Source organism: Rosa rugosa, chromosome 6 (assembly GCF_958449725.1).
Source record: "Rosa rugosa chromosome 6, drRosRugo1.1, whole genome shotgun sequence".
In the NCBI taxonomy this organism is placed as follows: Eukaryota; Viridiplantae; Streptophyta; class Magnoliopsida; order Rosales; family Rosaceae; genus Rosa; species Rosa rugosa.
In genome coordinates, this window is record NC_084825.1 from 48679997 (window position 1) to 48700271 (window position 20275).

Consider the following 20275-nt stretch of genomic DNA (forward strand, 5'->3'; position numbering starts at 1 on the left):
TTCATTGGCGTTCTTGGGATAGATTATGCGTTCCCACGATGGAAGGAGGAATGGGTTTCAAGAATCTTCACTGGTTTAATCTTGCGATGCTTGCAAAGCAAGGGTGGAGAATTTTGAAAAATCCAAATTCTCTTATAGCTAGACTGTACAAAGCAGTCTATTATCCTAATGGTGATTTTAGCAATGCAGAATTGGGAGATAGGCCCTCATTTCCTTTTCGCAGCATATGGGAGGCTAGAGATGTATTGTTACGTGGTCTCCGCTGGCAAATAGGTAATGGAGAGTCTGTTGATATTTGGCATGATTGTTGGCTTCCCGATTCTTTCCCTAGATGTCCTTCTTCTCCTCCCCCAAGGGAGGCTCCAACGAAAGTTTCAGAGTTGATTGATCCAATTACAAGAAAGTGGGACGTTACACTGCTTAATCAATGGTTTGCACCAGTGGATAGAGATTTGATTTTGAGCATCCCCCTTAGCTGGCGAGCTTCAAGTGACAGGTTAGTATGACATTTCCACCAGAAGGGTATTTTTACTACAAATAGTGCTTATTTTGTTGCACGAGACATTGCCTTGGGGTTAGTTTTGGCTCCTCCAGCATCAATTGATCCTTATAAGAAACTATGGCCAGCAATTTGGCATGCCACAGTGCCACCCAAAGTAGCATTACATGCATGGAAGTCTTGTGCAAATATTCTGCCAACTAGAAATTGTTTAAGCTCCAAAGGTTATATGGGAGATATGACTTGCTTATTGTGTAATAATGGGCTGGAAAATGGAGTCCATCTATTTACAGAATGCAGTTATGCCAAGGAAGTATGGGCTACTAATGGACTGCCAATGCATACGGCAGTAATACCAGATTTGAAGGATTGGCTCTTAAGCATGGTTTCGTTGCTCAGTAAGGAGCTTTTTGCAAAAGTTTTAATGGGTATGTGGACTGTGTGGAAGAATAGAAATTCACAGCTATGGGAGGGCACTAAACAACACCCAGTTGAGGCTAATATGGTAGCCATGTGTTGGCTCACAGAGTTTTCTAAGGTAAATGTTAATGAAAAAGCTTCTAGTGTGCAAAGAAGAGAGTGGATTGCACCAAGTGCGGGCTGGCTGAAGTGTAATAGTGATGGGTCTTTTATCTCTTCCACCAAACGAGGAGGCATGGGAATTGTGATCCGAGATCATGCTGGCACTTTTAAGGCAGCGGCATTGAGACAAGTTGATCAAGTAGTATCACCTTTCCATGCTGAACTGTTAGCTCTCTATGAAGGTATGAAAATGGCTCAGAGTCTACAATATGATAGAGTAGAGTTTGAAACAGATTGTATGTTACTTGTTCATGCTTTGAAGCAAGAGGAGTTGGATTATTCCACTCTAGGTTTCTTTCTTGAAGAGGTAAAAGAGATGCTGAGAAGACATGTGCATTATATAGTTCATTATGCTCCTAGAGATGCTAATAAGATAGCGCATACTTTAGCTAGTCGCTCTTTATGCCACAATGATAGTCAGATGTGGTTTGTAACTGCTCCCGAATTTCTAAGGGATGCCATTCTAAACGAGTGTTCTCGTTAAGTTTCAATGAAAGTTTTATTTTCAAAAAAAAGTGGGAAACTAAGTGACCTTTTTATCATTTCACTATCTAATGTGACCTTTTCCCTCATTTCCCTTTTTTATTTTCTTTTGCAAGATATTACATTTTACCTCACTATGATATTTCTTTGATCCGGAATAGAATAACTTTAATTTTTGTTTCTTTTGCTAATTTATGAAAGTGAAGACAGAATGTCACTTTTATTGTTTTCATCAGAAAAAAAATAATAATAAATAGACATTGATGAAACATAAACGTCTTGGGAAGGGAACTTTCACATACATACCCCAAGTCCCTAATTTATGTTTGCTATTTGTCCGGGTCATATTTATTGTCATTCGTCTGCATGCCAAAAATCCCATAGGGTTGTTTATTTGATGTTTCCTCCAGTAGTCCAGAAAAAATCTCACATGTTACAAGACTTTGACTTGCAACTAATCTAAAGCCGGAGAAGACACTCCGTATATAGGAGGCATATGAAATGTTTGTGGGATTATAGGAGCCTTTCTATATAAATAGCGGTTAAAAAAGGGCGGACACTTTCTTATGGCACATGGATCTCCTTGTTTACCCAATCAAATGGTATCTTATAGATCACTAATGAAATTTAAATACATTTCTGTCCGGTTGAGTAAAATGTCAATTATGGTGAAAAAAATTTTAACAAAATTTTGCCAAGGAGATTCTTTAAATGAGTTTGTTGCTGCTGAAGTAGTTGATAAGGATCGAATAGCAAATGTTGAGGATGAGGTTAATCGATGGATCCTTAATCGATTAGGAGAAACGACATGATCACATTAAATGAGATGTACGTTGTATTTGGTAGGATGTTGGATTTCAAATTAGCCTTGTTAGGTGTATTAATTAAATATTTTTCTTAGTGCAACAAGCAGCAGCCCGCCCCCGATCTAAAGTTCGAGTTTGTCCTATGTTCTTTCATGGAAATAACTGAGAGTCTGGGAAGTGGTCGGGTACTCCATCTAGAATTCCATGGAATCTTGACCATGATGATTGGGCAGCATCCATTCTCCTTCACATAAAAGTTGACCAATATCAGAGTGCCCTAGACGTTGGGCAAAGGGTTTCAAAGACAGTTGTTGAGTAACATGTTCCCCCAATGGTCATGTTAATAAAACCCAATGATACTTTCTCAATTAACATCTAAATATAGTAAAAGCTTCAAACCTAGCTAAAAAGGAGTCCAAACGAAATTGGCTTCAAGGAATTGAAAATATTGAAGAAGCTAGCAGGTCTTCTTCTAGACCAAAGCGAAAGAATGAGTGGTTGAAAGTCTGAAACCCTCAAGTAGACCATGACCAAGTCATACATGCATACTTTCCAGTTTCAAATAATCTTGTGTACCGTGTAGAAGAAACATAAATACTTTGAATACTTTCCCATCAACCTTTAATTTTTCTCTATCTTTTAATGGAGCACCAGCACAGCAGCCTCACCACAGCTTACATTCGCTACCCTTTTAAATTTCACCACAACATTTTCAAAAATACGACAAGCCAAACCAAGCAAACCATGGATAACATTAGTGAAACCGTTTCTTTAATTCACCATGGTTGCAACTTGGCTAGAGACCTGGAATCAAACCTTCCCAACTTGGCAAGCCGACCCGAAACCTTTTCGAAATCCTTGGACGAGATAATGAGGGTTTTCGGTGCAGCAAGGGAGAGGCTGCAGAGTAGTAGTGCTGCACAACATGATCCAATGAGTTCATACGTTCATGTAGCGCAGCAGCAGCAGCAGATCGATGCGAGCTTACTGGAATGGCTGAGGTGTAATTACACACAGGCAACGGATGATCATCACATCCAAACGCAGCGTTTTGCATCCGAAAAGAGTAGTGCTGCTACTCAATCCGATATGAGGGATTCAGGAGCTGACGTACTTCAAGGCCAAATCCATCAGGCAATGGATCATATTGTAACAGTCGTTTCTCATGAACTGAATGCTGCTTCGTCCTCACAAAGCAGACCACGAAGAAGGTAATTAAATATTTTATATCGAATTAAATTAATTTCTCAACCTAATAGTTATTGGCGTTTGATTAAAAAAACGGCTTGAGTAAATTGCGAAGAAGAATTGAGGAAAATGTTGGGTAAGCAGAGTAGCATTACCATGCTGCTTCTGGGATAACGACTTCAAACATAGAATGCATTATCTACGTTCATATGTCTTTTACTGTACAACAGTACAAGACGAGCTAGCTAGCTGTAAATTGCTTAGCAACTTCATGTGTGCATGTATTGTATTTGTGGCTATAGTTTGAGCTACTGTGGATTAGTGGTCTTACATTCATCTAATTACTTAATTAAACATGTAGGAGGGACCATGGGGAAATTCGTAAATTGACCGTGCCGGCACCTCGGATCGGGAATACTGAAATCCCACCGGAGGATGGCTTCACTTGGCGAAAATACGGCCAGAAGGAAATCATGGGCTGCAGGTTCCCAAGGTACGTAATTCACTTTGTAACAAAGATTTATGATTTCATCTATTGTATTGGTTTAAAAAATGGAAAATTAATTTGACATTTTCAATTGAAAAGTAAGCAAGCTTCTACATTTTACAAAGAACTTTTTGGGTTTTACCAGGAAAGCTATGTGTGCTAGTTATAGCTTCAGTGATTAATTAACTAGAAGATTAAGCTCTTACCAATTTGATTCAAGTTGGTGAGCGTCATATTATTCCTGCTAGCTTTTACCTTATGAAATATTCAAGAGTTGACCAGAAATTGACTTGGTCAGCAACATCAATTAGTTTTGACCGGAACTTAATTGGCAAATGATCTTTAATTCCCATGATCACAAGTTGCTAGATGCTTGGTAAATGGGCAGACTCCTGTCCAGGGATGGCCATTGACCTGAGAATGTTCTATTGGTCAAATGACAATGTCTACCTCAATATCATAGTCGATCATATGTATTCTTTAGTCTAAATCTTCAATTGGGATATAGCCAACTTATAATTGATCAATGGATGGTAACATGCATTTTTGGTCCTTGCCTTTGATCTCTTGAGCACTTAGCCAAAGCTGATATATTGTGTTTAGTTTTTTCCACATATTCGTCAACTTTATGTTAAATTATGTATTCGTAATCTTGAAATTTAAGTATCATCTATTTAGTAAAATTTTGTTGTTGTTGTTGTTATTTTTTGTTTTTTATATTTTTTATTTCATCTACGTATTCACAAAGAATTGATCAAAGCGTAAAATTAATTAACTATATGATGTGTTTCAATGAATTTAGGGGCTACTATAGGTGTACCCACCAAAAGTTATACAATTGCCCAGCCAAGAAGCAAGTTCAGAGGCTTGACAATGATCCCTTAACATTTGAAGTAATGTACAGAGGTGACCATACATGTCATATGTCGTCCACTGCACCCTCAAGTCTACCACCATCTGATCAAATTAAGCAAGAGACTACGACCCAAACTCATGCGGCAACCACTCAACCCTTAGGAACATGGCTCTCCATGGACTTCAACGCGAAAGGCGGAGGAAGCAGCAGTGGTGGTGGCCGCGGTGATGGTGATGGTGATTGTGTAGGTACATCAATCACGACGACCACTCGTTATGGTAAAGACGTTGAGTTTCCGGTGGTGGATTTGGCTGATGCAATGTTTAATTCAGGGAGTAGCAGCAGTAATAGTATGGATTTTATGTTCACTTCATCTATGGACAGTAAATGGGAGTCCGGGGACAAGAAAAATTGATTGCATACATGGGGATGACAGGTGAATTATATAGAAGTTCCGAAGTTCCTTAAGGTGTTAATTACACCAATTAATTGATCTAAATTAGTGATCCTAAACTTCTAGAGGAAAGGTTAGCTAAAGCTTGGTAGGTATTTGTAATCAATCTGATATTTCCTTTACTTGAGAATTTGTCATTAGGACAATTAATCTTAATTTCATTGTACACCAAAAATTGGTTCTTTTGTATTATATACAGTTTTCAATGCATACAACCTTTACCTTTCGGGTCTGGAATATTCATGTTACAATGCTATCCCACTCACTATAAATAGTTATGAGAATGTACTTTTAGAGGGATCTAATCTTTGAGTGAAAGGAACTAATTAACCTTACGTTTTGATTACCTTATGACTAACTAATTCAAAATTAAGAATATTTGATTGATACCGCATGAATTGATACATCACTGTAATTTGAGTGACACCGAGTTGACTCAGTTGAGCTAGTTTGACTGTTTTGAGTAGAGATATATCCACCTACTTAACAACTTGGACTTGAGTTATCAAGAATTTGTGCCATGCCATTTGAGCTATAGCTTGGGCTGATTAGCAATTTAGTACTTACATAGTGTTTTTCTCAGAATCTAATTGTATTTTATTAATTTATAAGAGCGTTATTTTAATGCTTCATGAAGAGATACTTAATAATGCAAATATTTATTTAAGAAACAGTAAAGTTTGATTCTGTATTATTCAAAAAAAAAAAAAAAATGTTTGATTCTGTAATCCAGTTTATCAATTTATGAAAAATATCATTCTCTTGACTGTTTATATGTGAACAAGTTCTTTATTTAGCACAATAGCACCTGCAGTTCAATCCATTATGAAACACGTTTGTATTTCTTAGGAAATCAAACTAGTTAAAGTAGCAACTCATTACTTTCTTTCAGGATTTTATTTGGTTTAAACTATTGCTTTTATAGATTCAGCTATTCATGATTAGGTGGGGAGAATTGAGGATACGGTGCCTAACACATTACAAGATTAAATGCTATTGGGATCTTCTTTTCAAATACAATGATACATTTAAGCTACAAATCAAAAGCGACATGATTAACAATCGGACCTAGCTAGCTTAGCTATTCATTACTAGCTCTAGGGGCCTAAAGGAAATGCAGCTTCATCAAAAATCAAAATCAAACTCATTCTCGAAATTAATAGACTTCACCACCAAGTCCATGTCCAAGTACTGCATGTTCGAAACCGCATTCTCATTAGACATTACAGTAGTCTCAGGGAACCCAAAATGATGATGATGATCATCCTTGAACTCCGGCCACACATCACTTGTATCGTTAAGATTGTCCGTCAGACCACTCGACGTCGTCCCCTCCTTGCACTCCTCTTTCTTCACCGAAACCAAGGGAATCATAGACGACGAGCTAGGGAGATGACCACCATGAACACCGTGATGTTCTTTCTTATTGCAAATTGGGGTCGATCCAGATTCCGAGCTAACAGTAGATCGACGAGGAGCATGAGAATCCCAAGTAGGAGGATCGGTGGCGCCCATGATCATCTGTGGACCCCTGATCATGTTTCTGCACGTGTGGTTTCCAATGTAGGTGGTTTTGTACACTTTTGGGGTGTCTTGGACTTGTTGGACTTGTTTGGTTGCTTGGCAACCTTGATCATACTTGCGGGTACATCTGAAGTAAGCCCTGCCAACCAAAATGAATCGGATAATGTTAGATTCGCAACGCAATATATCCTTTTATTCAGATATTACTCCAAGTGTTAGAAAAAAATTACGAACTAGCTTATATATAGTCTCGAAATGAGAATCATAAACCCCAAACCAACTACTAGTCCTATATATGGAATCAATTTGACTGTATTTTATCTCATTTTCTAGTTAGAAAATTTTACCGCAATCATACTGCGATATCTCAATCATTGAACATAATTTCAGAAAATTACAAACATCACGTGTTATGAAGCTAATTCGTTTTGAGTAAAATTTTGTAAAATAGAGATGATTATTTTATTCTTATTTCTTTAGTAAGAATGAACGGCTAACGATTCAATAATTGCTGGTCCATCTTATTAAAAGTGATTTATTAACCCAACCTATAGTTGGGTGGGGGGGACCCCAACTCTTAGGCCCCCCCCCCCTTATCAACTGCATCCCCATGTGATTGTTCATTAGCAATGAAAGAAGCCTAAAAGAACAATCTATTTTAAATTTCATTTCTTTGGAGAAGAAAACACAAACCTTGGATATGGAGCATTGAGGATTTCCTTCTGGCCATATTTCCTCCAAGCCTGACCATCATCAACTGTGGATGAAACAATTGACCGTGACTCTGAATTCTTTCTGCAAATCAAGAACATGATGAAACAAACAAATTAGACAGTGGAAGGGAATAGTACTTCTACAACCTTGTTATAGCTGATGCAGTTACACATGCATATAGCCTTGATCTGTAATTGGATCCATGTGATAGAGAATATTAATTTACCTTCGCTTGTAGCAACCTCTCCGATCCTTATAACCCGGCCTCTTCCTGCTCTCGCCGGAATCTTCAGAGCTCCGGTCACCGCAATGCGACTGTTCCACATGGGACGCCTCCGCTTTAACAATCTCACCGGCTCCACAGCCATTAGTACCGGAGTACTGATGCTCAGCATCACCACACAACTTGGAAGACTCACTCAGAACAGAAAGACTCTCAGTGAAAGACGACACGATCTCCATCACAAGCTCCTGGGCCGAAAGCGACGTCGAGCCATTGCTGCGGTTGTTGAGCTGAGACTGAAGCTCCGTCGCCCTGTCCCGACCGCGAACCAGGTTCTTCATGATGACCTTTTTATGATCGGCCGGCAGTGCTTCAAGCCAAGTTGTAGCCATGCTTTTGGGGTTTGTCTGAAATTTTTTTGGTGTGGTACGTTTTTGCGTGAGAATCTGAAATGGTCTGGGTTGCCTTTAATGAGGGTAAGCTCTGAATAGTTTGAAAACGAGAGGAAATGGGAAAGTGTGGAGTAACTCTATGGAAGATGAGAGGAAGGAGCCAAACCCCTTATGTTATTATAAAAATTGAAAAGTGAAGGAGAGAAAATTCCAGTAAATTGCTTCAAATTGAGAGAAGAGAATCTTACCTACGTCAGCCGCACCATGTCGCGGTGCGGCTGACCAATCAGGAATCAGAAGGGGAGTATTTTAGGTATTGCACTTTTAAAAAGGAGGGATAGTTTCGGAAAAGGGAGAAAAGTATCTTTCTTCTGATTGGCGTGCCCTAAATCCCTACCATGTGGTAACCCCTACCTAAGAATTTCTCAAATTGCTTACAAGGGCTTCAGTGACGTTTGTGTGCTGATGCATCGCCTACGTCTGCGTAGGGTTTCACTTTCATCATATAGTGCAATAATGCATCTGGCAGGGTGAGAAATAAATTAAGATTGATAGTACATATTCATTTGGATCAAATCCATCCTAGGCTCCTATAGCTATAGCTTATGTGTTCTATTAATTTATCTTTAATTATTTTTCTCCAGTCGGAATAAATTACAATGAAGATTATCGAGAGATCTTAAACCAATAAATATTAAAAAAAAGTAATATAAATACATCTGTGTATAAAATTTTTAAATGCAAATTTAGTGTCAATTATGTTTTATCTCTATAAATTATGAATAAATGCTTTTTTTTGGTCTAATATGAGATAAGCTACCGTCATTAACATGAAGTTGTCTAGATCATACTCGATTGTTGAGTAAACATGGGAATCAAAACTCAAACACGTTGTGCATATCTGAATCAGCTACAACTTTAAGAAAAGTTTTTGTTGTTGTTGTTTTTTTTTTTTTTTTTAGAAGAACTTTAAGAAAAGTTACTAGCTTGTAATAATCTATGTTTTCATCATAAATCTTTTTGCAACCTTCGACAAACCCGACGCTTGCTTTGCATTAATGCACTTTTTTTCATTGCTCATGCATATTCATCAACTATGTTATCCTGTTTGCAATCATAGAACTCGAAATGTAATTAAATTTTCTGCGTGATTATTTTATTGCTCAATAGCCAAACTCGTGATTCTCGAGTATGCCCATTTTTTAGAAAATGGTTTAATTTAAGAACAAGTGAATACAACAAGTTAATTGATTAGTGGTACGGCGATCAAACCGGGGAACAAACCAGTAGTATTGCAACAACTTGGCTTGACATTCATGAACTTACATTATGAGCGTCTGCAGCATATGTCAATGGATTCCCATTCTAGTGTTAAAACAACTACTCTATGAGATTCATGAACTTATTTCTAATATCCTAATGGTTCCCCCCATTGACTAGGCAATTTGGATTGTACTTTTTCTTGTTACTTAAAAGAGAGGAGCCAATGAATATGATTGCAAATTGCAATAATCGAATTAACCCTAGCTAGTTGATAACTCATAGAAAATTAAGAATATTTCAACCAAGCTCACCGGTTTTTTAGGGCCATTGCTTTTGATATCAGCCGTCTTTACATCATTAAAAAACAAACTATATCATAATGCAAAGATAAAGAGAATCACAAACAAATCGATTAGAGATAAAATCTCTACGTTAATTAAAGTCTCTGAATCAAAGTAAACATGAATTATTATCAATATTCAAGTGATTACGCGTACTTTTGTCATGAAATGTTTCAGTGAACAAGAATAGTAGCCACTACTTTACACACGATAAAGACGGATCTAAACTGAAAGTTACATGTCAAGACAGTGTAGCTGGCTTTTCTTTTTCCTTTATTTGGTTCCTTTTGATCATTGCCCTCCAAAACCAAGGTACATTCTTAACCTAATGTACCTTTACCTTAACCTAAGGGCTAAGGTACACGAACCTAAGGTACATGACCTACGCAGACATAACTGGATAAGCCTCGAAGCTAGAGCACTAACCACCCGACACGTGGTCGCGCCAGATTCCCGGGACATAATAGTACATTCACACCCGCAGAAAAAATTACAGCAGCCCCAGCGCCGTAGACGAACACAGCCCCTTTGTAGCGGCACACGCTATGCTAAGGTACGGAGCACCTCCATCACTCTCCCTGAGGATGCTATCTTCTTCTTCACCCTCACTGCACTCCCTAAACCCTAACCCTAAATCACTCCCCGCCTCTTCAATTCCCGATTCCTCCCCCAATCGCCGTCTTCAACTCTTCTCTAATCCAATTCCAAACCCAATTGGGATTTTTAAACACTGTAACCCTCAAAGTATGACTCTTTCTAGATGCTTGTCCGGGTCAACCAACCCAGTACCCATTTCGAGCTTACCCGAATCGGATGATTCGGATTCGAAAGCTCTGGTGGTCGTCTCCTTCTACAAGTTCGCTGATTTTCCTGACTGTGCTCGTTTGCGGCAACCCTTGAAGCAACTCTGCGAGGAATTGGTACCCCATTTTTCATTATCAGTTCTTTATTTGATTCATTTTAGTTTGTGAAGTTTGAGCTATTGAATTCCATGAGCTTCAAATTTATGTGGTGTTTTTGTGTCTTAAGGTGTTAAAGTTTGAATCTTTAGGCATTGTTGGGCTTGGAATTGCTTCATATCATGAACTAGAACTATGGAAATTATAGCATTTTATTGGCTGATTGGTTTTTTTTTTTTTTTTTTTTTTTGTCAATGTAGTGTTGAAGTTTGGAAATTTTCATCAAATGCATTCTTGGATGGGTTATAATGCAGTCCATGTCTTGTTTAAGTCTGTTACAGTGTTTGAATGCTAATGTGGTTTGTAGTTTGTACCTCACTAAGCTGATCCTGTTCAGCGCGTTTCAGGTGGGATCATACTTGCACCGGAAGGGATCAATGGCAGCATATGCGGAAGCAGAGAGTCGGTGGAGAAAGTTCTGGAGTTCATTCAAAGTGATGAGCGCCTAAGGGGGCTGAGAAGATTGGAGTCACCTGTGAGTCCGGAGGATGAAGCCATTCATCACGGACACAGTAGCAGTTCTCCTCTGGCAGCAGGGGAGGATGCACCCTTCCGATGGGATCATGTGAGGGTCAAGTTGAAGAAGGAGGTATTCGTTATTAGTATACAAACTTTTGTTGTGGAGTACATTTTGTTCTTCTTAGTTGTGAGGTGTGCTAATTTTCTCATCACATATGCTTAAGCAGATTGTTACTCTTGGCATGCCTGCTGTATCACCTACTGAAAAAGTTGGGAAGTATGTGAGTCCAAGTGAATGGAATGAACTGATTAGTGATCCAGATACGGTGAGTAATGTCTCTGATATTCTTACTGTCTGATGACTATGATTCTATCAACTTTCCTTGATTCACGGGCTAATCATGTCTTTTTGCTTTTGAGTTGAGTTCTTTTGAATAATCTGTACACTCTATTATAAACCAAAAAAACTGTATTGGCTAGCTCTGCGGAATACATGTGAAAAGATAACCCTGGCAACTTGGTTTTATTCTAAACAATCATGATCTATAACAACTTGACATTGACACCCTAGTAAATACAAGTTTACAAGTTAAATTTTTGTTGAAAGCTGGCTTTTGTCTTAATTTCTAGTTTCTACAGTGTTACATCATTTCAAATGAACAATTAAAATGTACTAGTTTTATGCCAAGGCAGAATTTTCCACATTTCTGTACGAAGTGTTTGTTTTCTTGACATTTGACGTGTGAACGGAAGGGAGTTCACACAATGCCTCTAGAAACGGAGTTTCACAAATAAATGCATTTACTAAGCTACCGCATCTGAACTCTTGACTCAATACACATATGAAGTGTTTGTTTTATTCACATTTGACGTGTGAACGGAAGGGAGTTCACACGATGCCTCTAGAAATGGAGTTTCACAAATAATTGCATTTACTAAACTACAGCATCTGAACTCTGACTCATACACATATCCAGGTTGTAATTGATGTGCGCAATAACTATGAAACTAGAATTGGGAAGTTTAAGGGAGCAGTTGATCCGTGTACTAAAGCATTCCGGGAGTTCCCGTCTTGGGTAGAGGATCAGTTCCAGCCTTCTGAACCGGAGAATGGGCATACAGAAACAAATGCCTACAGTTCAGATGGAAGCACCAAAAATCAACCAGAGATTTCAAAACCAAAAACACCACCACGAGTTGCCATGTACTGTACTGGGGGCATTAGATGTGAGAAAGCTTCTAGTTATCTCCTCAGCAAAGGTTTTGAAGAGGTAAATGACTCCTGTATTCTATTAATTTGTGGAAGTTAAAACCTTAAGTCGCTGGATCATTTGATTTTATTAATTTGTATACCTATTTTCTCCAGGTTTATCATCTAGAAGGTGGGATTCTAAAGTATCTTGAGGAAGTTCCAGAGAAAGAGAGCCTGTGGGAGGGAGAGTGCTTTGTCTTTGACAAGAGAGTCTCTGTTGAGCACGGTCTAGTACAAGGAAATCACAAGTTATGCTATGGGTGTAAGCAACCAGTCAGTGATGCTGATATGGAGTCTCCTCATTGGGAATACGGGGTTTCGTGTCCCTATTGTTACTCGTCAAAGACCATCGAAGAAAAGGAAAGGGCAAGAGCTCGACAAAGGCAGTTTGAGACATGGGGTATCATTGGCGGTCCAGACAAGGGCCGTAAGCCAGATACTATCAAACAGAGGCCTACTCAACTGTCAAATTCAATTTAGATGGAGACTTAAAAATTGGAATCTTGTGTCAAAAGTTATAATTTCATCAATTAGGAATCCAAGCATGTGTTTTTGACCTGGAATTTTCGTAGCTGCACTTAGTGATAAGTTGGACTTCGAGAACTTGTGATTTGGTTCCCCCTATCTGCCTGCATTTGATTCGAAACTATGACAAAGTTGATATGTATGCACAGTGCTCCTTGTCTTACAACAACAGCATCACTTAAACTTCCATGGAATTTCTGCCCTTTATTTTCTTTGTTTCTTTCTTGCCACTTGTGGACTGTATTTTCCTTCACCATAAACCCTACTTATCTATCCATAACTGTACTTGTCATGAAACAAATTTTTTTGTTGGTACATGTGACTCATTCAAGGTGATGGTATTCGATTCAACTGACTACCAAGGGGCATGCCTTCGACTTTCGACTTTGACTATCTTTGTATCGTGTTGTAGCCCAAATTCTGGTCTATAACCCCAACAACAAAAAATCCACAATCCACATCAACAGAATAATCAACGTTATATTCAAGATAAAATCAGAAAAATGAAAAATATAATAATCTCATAAAGAAAAAATGTGGAGTAAGGTTGGCCGAGTGACCTGACATGAAACTTTCATATTTAACAATTCAAGTTTCAACTTCCACTAGTCTGATTCGTGCACATTTGAATTCGTGCACATACGGCGAAAGATTAGTCTGATTTTACTGAGATATCCTTGTGGACCTCGATCTGAATATTATTGAGTGAGTCTATTATTAACTCGGTAATGTAATCGAGGTTGCTTGTAACCTCATCCCCGATTAGAAAAAAAAAATGTGGGGAATCATGTTAGTTGGGTCCACAAGTTCACAATCAACGGTAGAAGATTAGTGCTTATTTGTACTACAGTAGACCTGACCGCAGCGGAAAGTTCTGGGTAAGAAGGTTTATATGTTACGCACATCGAGCTTTCTGACAAAGACTGATTTGACATTTTGTGCTGAACCGGAAAAACAAAGATCCGATCATTAATTGGGGGAATTAGGGTTAGGGTTGAGAAATTGAAATCGGAGATGGCCGGTGAAGTGGGTATGTTCAAGTTCCTGAAGCCCAAGAGTCGTCCTCACCCCGTGGATATCCAAGCCGCTGCCTTGTGGGGTGTCGCCGCCGGCACCACGGCTCTTTGGGTCGTCCAGGTCAGTAAAGCTCTCATCTTTTTGCCTATTTTAGATCTGTAACTTTTTGGGTTTTCGTTTTTGAATTAGATGGAACTTTTATTGGGCTTAGATGTTATTAAAGTATGTATCTTTTTGGCCATGTTGGATTGATTTTGATGATAACGCTAGGATTGAGGTGCAGATTTTGGGGGTGTTTTGTGGGATTGTGAATTTTCTGTGGTTGGTTTTTTGGTTTTATTAGGGTTGAAATTGATTCTGAGATAAGGTAAGCTCTAGTTATAATCTGTATTGCACTATTGTATCTTGAGTTTTAAGTGTGGTTCAGGGCTTTCAGGCTGTGATTCACTTGTTTTTCTAGTTGAGTAGTTTTTCTGTTGCTGAGACTTTGATTGGCTTTATGGTTATTTTGGGTAATTGTTTCTCATAAGAGTTAGATGATGAATGTCACCAATGAGGCTTGTATCCTCTTGCTATTAGGGCCTCTGTTGAGGGATGAATGGAACTGGATAATTGGATTCTCTTCATCCATATCCCACATCGATAGTCGGATAGAGCAGGTTGCTGCATTGGTTCACTGGCTGGCAAAGGAGCTCATACTGTTTTTTTTTTAGTAAATGAATCTTCCTTTGTGGATAGGAACATATGTAAGAGTTGATTAGGGGCTGATTTGTGATCGCTATATGAAATCTGAGTGCAGTTGTAGGTTGAATGGTTCAAATTGAGAACTAAAGATGTTTTGGATGTTATGGAATAAGAAATTGTCATTTTGGGGTGTTTCTTGTCGTAGAAGATGTAATGGTGACCTGTTCAGCAGCGGTTCTTGGGCAACCAAAACAGCTTCTAGATATGTTGGTAGATTTTGACTTTTCTTTTAACTTTTGATTGATGGTTACTTCTTCTGTGAGTTGCTTTTAGATAAATATTCCCATCTAAGCTTGATGTTCAATAAGCTATTTAGGCTGCTCAACTAGTCAATGTTATTGAATTGCAACCTTGTTTATGGTTCCACACACACACACACACAAATGTTTATAGATACATGTGTGCTTCATTTATGGAGAGCTTAGGGGGAATTTATGTTGACAATGCCACAAAGTTTTTGATATTAAAACTCCCCTGACTCTGCGATTTCGGCAGTTGTTCTGATGATGTTTTGCACTTTCACAGAATTCATGTGTATATGTATATCAATGTTACTTTACCGTCTGAAGACAATAATCTAATAACAGAGTGATATCTTGTAATTCTATGAATCTTTTGCAGCCATTCAACTGGATAAAGAAGACCTTTTTCGAGACTCCAGAACCAGAAAAGTGAAGTAATTTGAAGCGTTATGGTCAAACTTTTGGGTTCTGTTTGTGGTATGAGATTGCCACTGCAATACTCTTTTTTATGAGACTACATTTTCAGAGTTCATGGGAATAATTATGTATTTTTGTACTGGTATTCGCGGTTAATCACATACCATGATGGCCTTTCTTTGAACTAATTCCTGAGTACTGCCTCTGCCACTCTTTCAGTTTACTTGCTCAATCTATGTTTGTGGGTATTTCATCATTACATCTTTTCCTGTTCCAATGTTGACAAGGGAATTAAACTTATGAACTCCTCTCTCTTTCACCTTTCTAAGTAAGTAAGAGAAGGCGTATGTGTGTGTGCCCTTTTCGGCTGCTCGACCATAAAGTCCCTCCATAGCCATTCTATTCTGTAATCAAATTCCACATCTTGATATTTTCGCTTCTTTTGACATAAAAGGTTTCAAAACTTATTGATGTGCGCGGTTTCTTTCCCCTGGCTCTACAAATTTTGTGTTTGGATACAGTTATGTGGCAACAAGAACTCAAAGAATATACAGTATCCTTAACCAGAACTCATAAGGTAAACGTAAAATTTGTTCTTTTGTTCAGAACGGGTAAAATCCAAAGCGGTTGGTTGAGCGGCCTAGTATGGAATATGCTGATCGAAACCGTACTGAACGTACATTCCAAGAAGGTGATTGGGTTTTTCTTGAGCTCCATCCTTACTGGTAGAAGTCCTTTGTGAAACGACCCACACACAAACTCTCTCCCCGTTTTTACGGGCCATTCCAGATTGCAGCCAAAGTTGGCACTGTTGCCTCTTGCTGCCACTAAACTCCAAAACTCTACCCAGTTTTTCATGTTTCGTTGCTCAAGAAACTGTTGAGATGTGTTCTTGTTGGTCTAGGACTGTTTTACTTAGTCAAAATAAACTCCTATGTTTTAGGAGAGTTAGAGAGTCAGTCAAGTTTGTTTTAGATAGACCGAGTCTTTAGCACGATCTCAGGGATTTTGAGACGTGTTTATGCAACTTTGAATTCCTGTTTTGTAATGGCTATTTAAGCCAGTTCGTTTGTCATTCAATAAGTGAATCATTCAGCCATTGTTGAGTTAACATTGTGCTTCCGTGAGTTTAGATTCCTAACAGTGGTATCAGAGCCCGAAAGGGGCCTGAAATTGAGAGGAGAGGAACACTGTGAGTGTAGAAAGAGAGTCCTGAGGGAGAGAGATGTCCAACGAAGGGCAGAACTTGTTGAGTATTCCCAAGTTTGATGGAGACTATGAATATTGGAGCTTGCTCATGGAGAATCTCTTAAGGTCCAAGGAGTACTGGAACCTAATAGAGACGGGGTACAGAGAACCAGCTGAAGGAGAAGCCGTGACAGCGGGTCAGAGAAAAGCTCTAGATGAGTTGAAGCTAAAGGATCTGAAGGTGAAAAATTACCTACTTCAGTCCATTGACAAGAGTGTACTAAAGACCCTGCAACAGAGGGAAACATCCAAGCAGATATGGGACTGCATGAAGGTCAGATATCAGGGAAATGCTAGGGTTCAGAGAGCACAACTTCAGATTCTTCGTAGGAATTTTGAAGTCTTGGAGATGAAGCTGGGAGAAACAGTAGATGATTATATTGGAAGGGTAATGACAGTAGCCAATGAGATGAGAAATTACGGAGAAGACATGCCAGACGTAAAGATAGTTGAGAAGATCTTGAGAACGCTCACGGAGAGGTTCAACTACATAGTCTGCTCGATAGAAGAGTCTAAGGATATCAATGGACTCTCAGTTGATGAATTACGAAGCTCCTTGTTGGTACATGAACAAAAGTTTCGAAAGGATGGAGGTGATGAGCAAGCACTTAAAATCTCATATGAAGCTGGCAATCGAGGAAGAGGACGAGGAATTATGAGAGGTGGAGGTGCAGCAAGGGGAAGAGGCAGAGGTAGAGCCTTTAACAAGGCAATGATCGAGTGTTTCAAATGCCATCAATTAGGGCATTTTCAGTACGAGTGTCCTAAATGGGAGAAAGCAGCCAACTATGCCGAGCTAGATGAAGAAGAAGAACTGCTTCTAATGGCCTATGTTGAAAGCAACAATGCAAGTCGAGAAGGTGTGTGGTTTCTTGACTCTGGTTGTAGCAACCATATGACAGGGAGTAAACAATGGTTTACTGAGCTAGATGAGAGCTTTAGACACTCAGTTAAGCTTGGAAATAGTATGAGAATGCCTGTTATGGGAAAGGGGAGTGTGAGATTGCAAATTGGAGATGTGAAGCAAGTGGTGTCCGATGTGTATTACATTCCTGATCTGACAAACAATCTTTTCAGCATCGGACAATTACAGGAGAAGGGTCTAGCCATTTTGATCCGAGATGGAACTTGCAAGGTTTATCACAAGAGACGAGGCCTTATCATGGAAACAAAGATGACAACTAATCGAATGTTTGTGGTACTTGCCCTCGTAGCAGACCAACAGTCAGCCTGCCTCAACGCTGCAACTGAAGACATTATGGATCTATGGCACCAAAGATTCGGTCATCTGAGCTACAAAAATCTTCGAACCTTGCAATACAAGAAACTAGTAGATGGACTACCTCAACTCAAAACTGCTAGCAAAGTGTGCTCAAGCTGCATGGTTGGTAAACAACATCGAGATGTTATTCCGAGAAAGAGTCGGTGGAGAGCCTCAGAAAGACTACAGCTCGTGCATGCTGATCTGTGTGGCCCAATAACACCTATTTCAAATGGTGGGAAAAGGTACATAATGAGTCTCATTGATGATCATAGGAGAAAGATTTGGGTTTATTTCCAAACTGAAAAGTGTGAAACCTTTTTAATGTTCAAATTGTTCAAGAGTATGGTGGAAAAGGAGTTAGGATGTTATATTCGTTGTCTTAGAACAGATAGAGGTGGTGAATTCACCTCAAATGATTTCAACGAATTTTGTGCAAGTCATGGCATTAAAAGACAGCTCACAGCTGCCTACACACCCCAGCAAAACGGAGTAGCAGAGCGGAAGAATCGTACCATTATGAACATGGTGAGATGTTTGTTAACAGAAAAGAGAATGCCAAAGGCGTTTTGGCCAGAGGCGGCAAGGTGGGCTGTGCACATCTTGAATCGAAGTCCTACCGTAGCTGTGAGGGAGAAAACTCCTGAAGAATGTTGGAGTGGCTTGAGACCTAATGTTGATTATTTTAGGGTCTTTGGTTGCATTTGTCATGTGCATATTCCGGATGCCAGGAGAACGAAACTTGAAGACAAGAGTTTTAAGGCTGTGTTACTGGGAGTTAGCGAAGAGTCAAAGGGCTATAGACTCTTCGATCCAATTAAGAACCGAGTTGTGACCAGTAGGGATGTTGTATTTGAGGAAAACAAGAGTTGGGACTGGGAAAGAAGTGAAGAAGAAGTAGTGCTTGATGTGTTGACATGGGGAGATGATGAAGAAATCGAAGATGATAGTGAGGCAGGTGAGACACAAGAGGAAATGGTTGCTGGTAGTAACGAAAGAGTAGCAAATAATGGGGGCTCATCAGATGGACTCACTTCAAGTCCACCAGAAGAACCAGTCCGAGAAGTGAGGAACAGAAGAGCTCCAGTTTGGATGGTGGATTATGAAAGCGGGGAAGGACTCTCAGAGGAAGAAGATGTGGAGAATTTAGCTGAAGGCCTTGAAAACTTGGCTTTATTTATTTCTAATGAAGATCCTACGAGTTATGAGGAAACAGCTAAGAGTGCCAAATGGAGAAAGGCAATGGACCTGGAAATAGAATCTATAGTCAAGAATGATACATGGGAACTTGTTGATCTACCTACAGGGGCAAAGAAAATTGGGGTGAAGTGGGTGTTTAAGACTAAGTTCAATGAAAAGGGAGAGCTTGATAAGTGTAAAGCGCGCCTAGTAGCTAAGGGTTATGCCCAAGAACATGGCATTGATTACAATGAAGTCTATGCTCCTGTGGCTCGTTGGGACACAATAAGAATGGTGATAGCTTTGGCTGCTCAAAAGGGTTGGACCGTATTTCAGCTTGATGTCAAAAGCGCGTTCTTGCATGGTGAATTAAGTGAGTTGGTGTTTGTGGATCAGCCCCTTGGCTACATAAAGAAAGGAGAAGAACAGAAGGTTTACAAGTTAAAGAAGGCGTTGTATGGTCTAAAGCAGGCGCCGAGAGCTTGGTTCAGCAAAATTGAGGGATACTTCATCAAGGCAGGTTTTGAAAAGTGCAGCTATGAACACACACTGTTTGTGAAGGTTATGAAAGAAGGTAAAATTCTGATTGTTAGTCTCTACGTTGATGATCTTATTTTTACCAGCAATGATGGAGTTTTGATTGAAGAATTTAAAAGTTCCATGATGAGTGAGTTTGAGATGACTGATTTGGGGGAGATGAAATATTTCTTGGGAGTAGAGGTGAGGCAAAGCAAGAAAGGTATACATTTGTGCCAAAGTAAGTATGCCAAGGAAGTACTTGACAGATTTGAAATGGCAGATAGTAATTCAGTGAGAAATCCAATTGTGCCTGGCTCAAAGTTGTCAAAGGAAGGAGGTGGAGCTGAGGTTGATGGAACCCGATACAAGCAACTCATTGGCAGCCTCATGTATTTGACTGCCACTAGACCGGATCTTATGTATGTGGTTTGTCTCATCAGTCGATTCATGGCTCATCCTAGAGAAGCACATTGGGCAGCAGCTAAAAGAGTTCTACGATATCTCAGAGGGACTGTTGATATGGGGATATACTATAAGAGAGAAGTGCTTGATGACTTGGTGGGTTTTTGTGATAGTGATTATGCTGGGAATATTGATGATTCTCGAAGCACAACTGGTTTTGTGTTTATGTTGAGTGCTGG

General features: G+C 39.3%; 3 protein-coding genes and 1 long non-coding RNA gene across 4 annotated transcripts; 3 read left to right on the plus strand and 1 right to left on the minus strand.

The window, feature by feature from the left end:
• The first annotated feature begins 2940 nt into the window (after positions 1–2940).
• On the plus strand, positions 2941–5592 carry LOC133717809 (WRKY transcription factor 55). The gene is made up of 3 exons (XM_062144552.1): positions 2941–3581; positions 3920–4051; positions 4848–5592. The coding sequence occupies exons 1-3, from the start codon at positions 3013–3015 to the stop codon at positions 5314–5316; spliced, it is 1170 nt and encodes a 389-aa protein (XP_062000536.1). The 5' UTR covers positions 2941–3012; the 3' UTR covers positions 5317–5592.
• Positions 5593–6317: 725 nt separating this feature from the next.
• Positions 6318–8324, minus strand: LOC133717816 (probable WRKY transcription factor 70). Its single transcript, XM_062144561.1, has 3 exons — positions 7820–8324; positions 7573–7674; positions 6318–7018 (listed from the first exon to the last, which is right to left on the minus strand). The coding sequence occupies exons 1-3, from the start codon at positions 8206–8208 to the stop codon at positions 6481–6483; spliced, it is 1029 nt and encodes a 342-aa protein (XP_062000545.1). The 5' UTR covers positions 8209–8324; the 3' UTR covers positions 6318–6480.
• A 1943-nt stretch (positions 8325–10267) lies between these two features.
• On the plus strand, positions 10268–13219 carry LOC133714963 (rhodanese-like domain-containing protein 7). The gene is made up of 5 exons (XM_062141246.1): positions 10268–10732; positions 11109–11360; positions 11458–11556; positions 12208–12501; positions 12597–13219. The coding sequence occupies exons 1-5, from the start codon at positions 10358–10360 to the stop codon at positions 12960–12962; spliced, it is 1386 nt and encodes a 461-aa protein (XP_061997230.1). The 5' UTR covers positions 10268–10357; the 3' UTR covers positions 12963–13219.
• Positions 13220–14003: 784 nt separating this feature from the next.
• Positions 14004–14900, plus strand: LOC133715196 (uncharacterized). The gene is made up of 2 exons (XR_009848954.1): positions 14004–14144; positions 14604–14900. It is a non-coding gene; the product is annotated as an uncharacterized LOC133715196 (long non-coding RNA).
• Positions 14901–20275: the final 5375 nt, after the last annotated feature.